This window comes from Rhinopithecus bieti, unplaced genomic scaffold (genome assembly GCF_001698545.2).
Source record: "Rhinopithecus bieti isolate Rb0 unplaced genomic scaffold, ASM169854v2 scaffold_7308, whole genome shotgun sequence".
Taxonomy (NCBI): Eukaryota; Metazoa; Chordata; class Mammalia; order Primates; family Cercopithecidae; genus Rhinopithecus; species Rhinopithecus bieti.
Genome location: NW_016805423.1, coordinates 1,181,506 through 1,192,224, shown reverse-complemented (window position 1 = coordinate 1,192,224; position 10,719 = coordinate 1,181,506). Strand labels below are relative to the sequence as shown.

At 35.0% G+C, this 10,719-nt stretch overlaps 1 protein-coding gene across 1 annotated transcript in view; it reads left to right on the top strand.

The window, feature by feature from the left end:
* Positions 1-10,719, top strand: part of RYK (receptor like tyrosine kinase) — a 66,268-nt gene that overhangs the window by 35,825 nt on the left and 19,724 nt on the right. The window contains 1 exon segment of the mRNA XM_017872427.1: positions 6,957-7,026. Within this exon segment, the coding sequence (XP_017727916.1) occupies positions 6,957-7,026 (70 nt within the window).

Here is a 10,719-nt window from a genome sequence, read left to right as displayed (position 1 = left end):
CTTGTCTAAACAAATGGTTTAACTTACTGTATCATTCAATATTTATTTTATTCATTCACCCCTTCCCAGCACCAAAACACTTTTAAAGGGTAATATTTACGTTAGGTCCATCCCTTCTTGTCCTTTGACTGAGACCAAGTGTAAGTTAGGTCCCAGTAGGTTTTCTAACTGGGAGAGTTTACATATTACTTTTGTAAATGTAAAATTTGAGCCATAAGGTTATTAAACAACAGCCTTTTGTTACTCTTTTCTCATTTTTTTTTTTCTAAGGAGTCTCCTTAATTCAAATATTTCTTCTAGGGTTTGTAAGTATTCTATAGACTGTGTGGAACTGAGCTATTATTGACTTGTTCTGAATTAAGGCAGGAGGTTTTATACAAAGTTGGGTTGATTTAGGATTGGAAGGGGAGATAAAAGGAAATAATAGTGATAAGAAAACACAATGAGTATACTTGGACTGTTTCACAAGATAAGACTTCTCTTTCCATATATGCTTGACCTGTAGTCACTGGTTGTTTCTATGCTTTACCTCTGTAATGATAATGTTCTTTGTGAGTTGTGCGGAAATAAGAGAAAGCACAGTGAGTCCTTGTGGGGACAGAGGGGAAGTGCGTTGACCAGGATACTTGCCTCGAATTTGTTAGAGAGATAGCACCACATGACTGTCTCTGAGATTGATTATTTTGGAATGTTGTTTTAGGTTTAGTTGTAGCCACATAGAGCTGACCAAAGTCTTTCACAAATCTGTATGCTTTGTTACATGTTGCAAAATTAGAAGTGTAGCATAAAATACAAAAAAACAAAAGTATTTTAGAAAGCACTGACCTTTGCCTTTAGGCATAAGTAGAAAATTGGAGTTTGACTTTTAAAATATTCATAATTTTATACAGAGACTTCATAGATACTCCAGTATAAATTTCTGGAGATTGAAATTAGCAGCCTGAATCTTACACAGTAAATATTGTGAAATTGAATTCCATAAAATAAGTGAATCAGTTTGGGTTTATTGGTATTAAATTCTTATTTTCTTTATTATAGCTGCTAAATTTTATAGTTTTGTAAGTAAACAAGTGTTTGATTTTAAAAATCATTTTGTGCATCCTTGTAACTTTTAGAATATATTTAATTAGTACCCTTTTCAAATGTATACATCTTGAAGATAGACCTTTCATTATGTAAAATTAAAAGACTATTGAGACTGGGAAAGGAATCCAAGAAAATGAGTTTTTCTTACTAAATGGATAAAGTTATTTTATCTTTGAGTTTTCTTAGATCATCATTCAAGCATCCTTTGCTTTAATAGAACATGCTTATCAAAATTAAAAACTTGAAAAAAGTAAGTACAAAATGACACATTCTGAAATTACCATTTGTTGTACTTAGATCTCCTTACCAGTTGAGGGAATGGTAAAGTCTTTTTAACTGGGTGGGGACCTCCAACTATTACTAGTTTTCAGTCTTGAAAAGATCCTACTAGCCCCCAGCAGTCCTGGCCATAATTTCATTGGAAATTATTTAGGTTATAGAAAGAGTAATAAAGGCACATTCTGCCATTTACTAAGAAATCTCACATTTTAAGCAGTTTGTAGACACGTAGAGTTTATTCTGGCAGACATTGGTATGAAGCACCTTTTCCAAAGAAGTACCGAATGTTTCAGATCCTTGGCTTTTTGTCTACCCATTTTACGTTCTTACAATAGTCTTAACTAAGAGAAGCTGCTTGGAAAAGGAACACTTAGTAGCAAGTAATAGAAGTGAAGCAAGAGGAAGTGAAGCAGGAATGAGATTCCAATGGGTAGATGTGGAAGTAAATGAAATTTGAGATTTCTCAGCTTTGACAGTTCCACATTTAAAGACCAAACGTGACAATCATAGTATCTGAATTCAGTGGGTTGGGTTTTATTGTTGGTTCAGCATTTTCCTAGGTGGGTCTAGAATATAAATCTTGGCTTTGCCAGTCTTTTACATTTCTTTCTGCCTCTTACTGCATTGGTCTGAAGCTTTATAAATTTTTATTTAACCAATTAATTTATTTATAGCCAGGGTCTCACTTTGTCGCCCAGGCTGGAGTGCAGTGGCGCAATCATAGCTCAACCTCCTGGGCTCAAGCAATCCCCCTACCTGAACCTCCTGGGCTCAAGCAATCCCCCTACCTCAGCCACCTGAGTAGCTGGGACTACAGGTGTGCGCCACCACACCCTGCTTACTTTTTTTTTTTTTGTAGAGATGGGGTTTCACCATGTTGCCGGCCTGAGCTTTACAAATTGTTATTGCTGTTTTTACTACTGATGTAAAAATTCATTATGGGTTTCTTTGAAAGGGTTTTTAAGAATAAATAGTATATTATACTATTAAGTTTGTTTTAACATTTAAAAACTATTTTTTAAAATTCAAACTCACTTCTTGACAGAGCAAGATCCTGTTTTAATTTTAAAAAATGATAATAATGATTCTGAAGTAAGTCTTATTTGCTTATTTAGAGAGAAAGAAAAATGCGATAATTTATAGGGTACTTAATGTCTGTCAGGTCTGATGTAAATTGAGAAGGCATGGTAATAATTTCTAAAAACAAATCTGGCACTTTCCCTTCAGAAACTGAAGGGAAGACTAAATTCAGTTTTATGAGTAAAAACCGATAAAATTTTACAGTTTATGAAGTTAATTTATAAGAATTGTTTCTAAATTTACTTAAAAGAATACATGGAAAGTACGAAGGGTTTATGTTTATTGTTTGTAAAAAGTTGGCTTGTGCCAATCTAACAAAAAATCTTTGGAATTGGTTTTAATTGAACAAAATTGTTTGTTTAAGGCTGCTGCAAACACATCCATACACACACACCTCTTTGATCTTGTCTAAACAAATGGTTTAACTTACTGTATCATTCAATATTTATTTTATTCATTCACCCCTTCCCAGCACCAAAAACACTTTTAAAGGGTAATATTTACGTTAGGTCCATCCCTTCTTGTCCTTTGACTGAGACCAAGTGTAAGTTAGGTCCCAGTAGGTTTTCTAACTGGGAGAGTTTACATATTACTTTTTGTAAATGTAAAATTTGAGCCATAAGGTTATTAAACAACAGCCTTTTGTTACTCTTTTCTCATTTTTTTTTTTTCTAAGGAGTCTCCTTAATTCAAATATTTCTTCTAGGGTTTGTAAGTATTCTATAGACTGTGTGGAACTGAGCTATTATTGACTTGTTCTGAATTAAGGCAGGAGGTTTTTATACAAAGTTGGGTTGATTTAGGATTGGAAGGGGAGATAAAAGGAAATAATAGTGATAAGAAAACACAATGAGTATACTTGGACTGTTTCACAAGATAAGACTTCTCTTTCCATATATGCTTGACCTGTAGTCACTGGTTGTTTCTATGCTTTACCTCTGTAATGATAATGTTCTTTGTGAGTTGTGCGGAAATAAGAGAAAGCACAGTGAGTCCTTGTGGGGGACAGAGGGGAAGTGCGTTGACCAGGATACTTGCCTCGAATTTGTTAGAGAGATAGCACCACATGACTGTCTCTGAGATTGATTATTTTGGAATGTTGTTTTTAGGTTTAGTTGTAGCCACATAGAGCTGACCAAAGTCTTTCACAAATCTGTATGCTTTGTTACATGTTGCAAAATTAGAAGTGTAGCATAAAATACAAAAAAACAAAAGTATTTTAGAAAGCACTGACCTTTGCCTTTAGGCATAAGTAGAAAATTGGAGTTTGACTTTTAAAAATATTCATAATTTTATACAGAGACTTCATAGATACTCCAGTATAAATTTCTGGAGATTGAAATTAGCAGCCTGAATCTTACACAGTAAATATTGTGAAATTGAATTCCATAAAATAAGTGAATCAGTTTGGGTTTATTGGTATTAAATTCTTATTTTCTTTATTATAGCTGCTAAATTTTTATAGTTTTGTAAGTAAACAAGTGTTTGATTTTAAAAATCATTTTGTGCATCCTTGTAACTTTTAGAATATATTTAATTAGTACCCTTTTCAAATGTATACATCTTGAAGATAGACCTTTCATTATGTAAAATTAAAAGACTATTGAGACTGGGAAAGGAATCCAAGAAAATGAGTTTTTCTTACTAAATGGATAAAGTTATTTTATCTTTGAGTTTTCTTAGATCATCATTCAAGCATCCTTTGCTTTAATAGAACATGCTTATCAAAATTAAAACTTGAAAAAAGTAAGTACAAAATGACACATTCTGAAATTACCATTTGTTGTACTTAGATCTCCTTACCAGTTGAGGGAATGGTAAAGTCTTTTAACTGGGTGGGGACCTCCAACTATTACTAGTTTTCAGTCTTGAAAAGATCCTACTAGCCCCAGCAGTCCTGGCCATAATTTCATTGGAAATTATTTAGGTTATAGAAAGAGTAATAAAGGCACATTCTGCCATTTACTAAGAAATCTCACATTTTAAGCAGTTTGTAGACACGTAGAGTTTATTCTGGCAGACATTGGTATGAAGCACCTTTTCCAAAGAAGTACCGAATGTTTCAGATCCTTGGCTTTTGTCTACCCATTTTACGTTCTTACAATAGTCTTAACTAAGAGAAGCTGCTTGGAAAAGGAACACTTAGTAGCAAGTAATAGAAGTGAAGCAAGAGGAAGTGAAGCAGGAATGAGATTCCAATGGGTAGATGTGGAAGTAAATGAAATTTGAGATTTCTCAGCTTTGACAGTTCCACATTTAAAGACCAAACGTGACAATCATAGTATCTGAATTCAGTGGGTTGGGTTTTATTGTTGGTTCAGCATTTTCCTAGGTGGGTCTAGAATATAAATCTTGGCTTTGCCAGTCTTTTACATTTCTTTCTGCCTCTTACTGCATTGGTCTGAAGCTTTATAAATTTTATTTAACCAATTAATTTATTTATAGCCAGGGTCTCACTTTGTCGCCCAGGCTGGAGTGCAGTGGCGCAATCATAGCTCAACCTCCTGGGCTCAAGCAATCCCCTACCTGAACCTCCTGGGCTCAAGCAATCCCCTACCTCAGCCACCTGAGTAGCTGGGACTACAGGTGTGCGCCACCACACCCTGCTTACTTTTTTTTTTTTTGTAGAGATGGGGTTTCACCATGTTGCCGGCCTGAGCTTTACAAATTGTTATTGCTGTTTTACTACTGATGTAAAATTCATTATGGGTTTCTTTGAAAGGGTTTTAAGAATAAATAGTATATTATACTATTAAGTTTGTTTTAACATTTAAAAACTATTTTTTAAAATTCAAACTCACTTCTTATTTGTTTATTATTATTATTTTGGGAGACAGGGTCTTGCTCTGTTGCCCAGGCTGGAGTGCAGCAGTCCAATCATGGCTCACTGCAACCTTGACCTCCTTGGCTCAAGCAATCCTCTAGCTTCAGCCCCCTCAGTGGGTGGGACTGCCAGTGTGCACCACCATGTCCAACTAATTAAAAAACTTTTAAAATAGAGATGGGGCTTGTTTTGTTCCAACTCAGGCTGGTCTTGAACTCCTGGCTTTAAGTGATCCCCCTGCTTCAGCCTCCCAACGTGGTGGTATTACAGGTGTGAACCACTGCACCTGGCTGCATTTTCAATTTTATAATAAGAAATATTCTTTTCAAGTAGTGGAGAAATTCCTTTCTATTAAGGTTGTGGTCCCTACAAGATGAGGAATCCTTGTGGATTTGTGCAACTATTTGAAGGCTTAAAAATTCCTTTGGAGATGTAGACTTAAAGATATTGGTAAATTGCATTATCATGTTTTGTTTCAAAACTTTGACCTAAAAGTTAATTTGTTCTGTTTTGCTACTTTGGACCAAAATCGTAAGTTTAGAAGCTAAAACTAAAATGGCATAGTTCTAATTTTGGTTATCATATGAAAGTTAACTAATTTTACTACTGTATTATTAGTTCTTCTTGTTTGTTTTAACCACAGAGAAGTAAAAGAAGAAAGCAACAGAATATGCCATAATCTCCAATCATAACTTTTGTAGTCATTTTACACCTGTAATGTTTGTTGGGTTAGAAAGTATAAACAGAATAGAAAACGTAAATTCTCCCATCTTGAAAAGTAGCCATCATATATAAACAATTCCTTAATTTGTAAGAAATATTAAGATATGTAAACACAAGTTGTACCTTGTTTTTGAAATTTAATATACCTTAGAGATCTTCCTCTGTCAGTACATACAGCCCTATCTCATTTTTTAAAAGTAGCCACATAGTATCCCATTGTGTCAGTTTAATTAGTTCTTTGTTAATGGGTACTTTGGTGGTTGAGTTTTTTGCCATTGAACAGTGCTCTTGTTACATTATACATAGATGAGCTTTTGTGACTATATCTGTAACAATGGGATTGATGATGCAAGGTATATCTGCATTTCAAAATTTTGTTACATGTTGCTTTCTGCATCTATCCAAGGTACTATTGATGAGCCTGTTTTCTCACACTCTTGCCGAAACTCTCAAAGGTAGATAGTGGAAATTTTTGTGTCTCAATTTGACAGGGGAAATGGCATCTACTGGTTTACTTTGCATTTTTTTACTTAGGACTGAGGCTATGAGTCGTTTTGTATTGTGTGTCATTTGTTTTTTATTTTCTCAGTAAACTGTATTTATATCCTCTGCCTCTTTTTCAAATTTTTTCCTTATTGATTTATATGAGCTATTTAAATAGGAAAAAAGGAAGTTAGCAATATATATGCCTTATGTGTTGCATATATTTTTCCAGTACGTTATTGCATTTTCTGCTTTGTTTATGAAAACTTAATTGATTTTAATATAAAAATTTCTGGGAAAATTGACTTGTTTAATGAGACTGCAGTAGAATTTTTATCTAGATCTATTTAGATTTACCTGTAACTTATAATGAAAACCTACCTACCTTATAGTCCAAGATAATTATTTACTAATAGCAGAAAATGTTAATGCCATATATGTAGTATTATTATTCAAGACAATTTCTTTTCTTTATATATAGATCAAGCTTCTGAAATTCAGGTGACAATGATGCTCACTGAAAGTTGTAAACTGCGAGGTCTTCATCACAGGTGAGAGGAGAAATCACCAGCATTTTGGTGTTGAACGTGGCAACACTTGATGCTGCATCATTTTTATGTGCAGGACATTGTGATGACTTCTGAATTGAACGCTTTGTGGAATAGCTTAATTTTTTTTTTTTCTGAATATAAAAGTGAAATGCATTCTCATTGCAGAAAACTTAACAAACACAAAATATAAAGAAAACAGTAGTATGTAAGCCCACATCTGGATAATCATAGCTAATCTGGCTAATCTTTCCAGAAATAATTTGTACATATTTATGTGCATATTTCCCTTTAAAAAATAGAATGATTGTTTACATATGTTAAAAAATATTTGTTATGAGATTTTGAACATATAGGACCTCAAAGTCAAGTATAATAAACATGAATAAATCTTCCTTCTAGATGCAGTGATAGTTAATATTTTGCCATGTTTTCTGTGTTGTGTATGTTTATGAGATTTCTATCTTTAGATATTAGTATCTATATATTTGTGTATATAAATATTTTACAACAAATTAGACATCTGAGTACTTTTATTGAATGTCCAGCATGTATTTTCAGTAAAAGAATGTATTTTCTTTATAATCATAATTCCATTGTTGTCTTTGACAAAGTTAACATGCTTCTTAATTTAACAAAACAATGTATCTGACTTTTGATGTTGGCAACTGTAAATCCATGTAGCCATTTAAAAAGGCTACATTTAAAAAGTGGTCCACTGAATGGATGTACAACATTTTATTTAACTAATTTCTGGTATGCAATCATTATGCCATGGCATGATTTAAAAAAAATACTTATAGTTCTGTATGAAGACCTTTTTTTTTTTTTTTTTCTTTTGAGGCGGAGTCTCGCTCTGTCACCCAGGCTAGAGTGCGGTGGTGCGATCTCAGCTCACTGCAGTCTCCGCCTCCCTGGTTCACACCATTCTCCTACCTCAGCCTCCTGAGTAGCTGGGACTATGGGCGCCCCCGACCATGCCCGGCTAATTTTTTGTATTTTTAGTAGAGACGGGGTTTCACCGTGTTAGCCAGGATGGTCTCAATCTCCTGACCTTGTGATCCACCTGCCTCGGCCTCGCAAAGTGCTGGGATTACAGGCGTGAGCCACTGCACCCGGCCATGAAGACCTTTTTTAAAAGCTTGGTATTGGTGCTGTTCACAGAACTATAACAAAAACTTCTACTGTTTGAGCCAGAAGCAGCTTAAATAAACATCATAATGTGTGACAGTATCAACATTACAGCAAATTTTTTTTAAAGCACTATGTAGAGTCAACATAATTTGTATGTCTGCTGAAAATTTGATCACATATGTTTAAAAATAGAACTGTGGTCATCCCTGTTGGAAGATGTTTATGGGCTTCTGAAAAAATCTATTTTAGTTTCTGTATAATTTAGACAGTTCCTTGAGTTCTGCTGAAAAATAAGGTGGCTACCCAGAGCCTTACTTTTGAATTTGGTTATATTTTGGTTCATATTCAAAAGAATTTGAGGACCTAAAAAGAAGGCAGCCACAGTAAGATAAATAAAATGATAATGAAAATGAAACTGAGTTTTTTGGCATTGTGGTGGTAGAAAAGAAAACCAATAAGCCAGCAGTAAGGAGAACAAATATTTTTACTGTAACTAAACATAAAACATCTCCTAGCTTCTGGGCAACCAAGGGTGAAGGAAATGCTGAAAGTTGATAATCGCAGTAGCAGAAGGGAAAGAAACAGTTGGAATATTGTCCTTTTTGGCAGTGTTGAAAGTGCTTAATGGTCTATTACACTGACTCTTGGGAGAAGGGCCAAAGGTGTTTAATCCTAGTGTATAATGTTAACCTATTACTTAGGTACCTAGCCAATGTTCTTACCCCAGTGAAAGGTTTGCATCACCTCAGCACAGACGTGAGTAGCAGGGATAAGTGTAGAGAAAGCCAGAATTTTCCCAAGAAACAGTTTTATATTCACTGTAGCCCTAAAGATGCCTTGGCTGAAAAATGCTCAGAGCAAGCATTTGCCGTGTTGTGTCTCATGCAGTTTTTGATTGTAAGGTTTTGCAGCATCCCACCAGGATGAAGTAGTAGTCTCAGGAGGTCCTTAGGGAGTGACATGACATACTAAATTGGGGTTATTTGATACTGGACATTCAGTCCTTGAGGAAAGTCTTGTAAAGGTAGGTTATAGCTTGATTATGCTTAATAGTTCTTCCTTCTATGAGGTGATAGCAGGACTCCTAGTTACAGTGAATAAAACACATTGTCAATATGTAGAAAGTATATTCTTTCCATTCGCTATAGCAGTTCATTTCATTTTTGAGGTGACCAGGGCCTATCACACATTTGGTTTTGATCCCTGATATGTATAGACTATTCATAGCTATACTTATGTATTTGTTTGTTCATTCTTTTATTCTAATTCATTCAGTACCCATTTTGCACTTGGAACTGTATTAGGTAGAAAGAATGAAAATGAAATGATCTTCAGAGATCATATTATAGAATTTATCAAGCAAACCCAATACATTCAGCAAGAAAAGACACCTGTTTTCAGATTTTACCTTTGTAGCTGGTTGTGGTATGTAATACAGCATGTTTGCTTCATGTTTTAACATTCCATGGTTAAGGATTTTACAAGTATTGAAGTGTTTTAAAGCATTTTGAAATCCTTTCTTTTCACACATTTTTCCCCTGGAGTTTATGAAAATAATTTTATTATAAGTGAAAATAGCTGTATAAATAAAAGATATCAACCTATTCTAATTTCATTAGAAGTGCTTCATGTCAAAGTACTCTTGAGCTATTTCTGCTTGTGGTTTGGCCCAGGGATGCCTGATGGTGAACACTTCCACCAAATGCCTCACAGCTCTCCCTCTGCAAGTACCCTCAACAAGACTGAGAATTAGAGGCAGTTCTTACGTCAAGCCCCACAGAACCTACCCTTCCTCTACCTTCGTTCTTCTCTATAACACCTCCTGCTTTCATTTACTCTTCTTAGAGATCCAGACCTTCCCCTTTATCCTCCTTTTCATTGTAAAATGGGCAGAATAAAAAACAGCCATTTGTACTTTGAAACATTTTCATGAAGTTTGTTACCTCTACCAGTGGATTTTTAATCCTATGGTAGTGGAATAAAAGATTTGACCTCATCCAGCAAATCTAATGGATAAAATGTCTTTAACTCTGCTAAATGAATTTCAGTCACAAAGAAAGAAACAGAAGTAATCTTTGGTGGGTTAAATAGTTTGGGCAACAGTGTTTACCCTGAAATCATGGTATGCCCAAGTTAATCCTGAGTGTAAACCCGTAGTCATTTTAGTGCTCATGGGAGTTGGTGGAAAGGGGCTCTGTAATCTCCCATGTGATCTCCCTTGCTCCTCTGGAGAGAAAGTCTAGTGGTCCGGGGGAATGGAAAGATTATTGAATCAGATGAAGATTGTATTTTTTCCTCTGTGTACTTGCTCTTTGTCCTTGGCAGGTTACCTAAACTTTCTCTCCCAGTGTGGATTTCCTTGCATATAAACTGGAACTCCTAATCACTGCCACTCGAGTGGTTATAGAGAGATTGCCTGTTACTGATCTCTAAGTCCTCATTTTCCCACCTCCTCAGGGTCAGTGCTTTCCACGTTAGTAACTTCCGCAAATATGAGGGGAGCACACAGCTTTGCCACTTGTGCATTGGTGATTGTGCCACGGTTTTATAACTGGGGTTTAA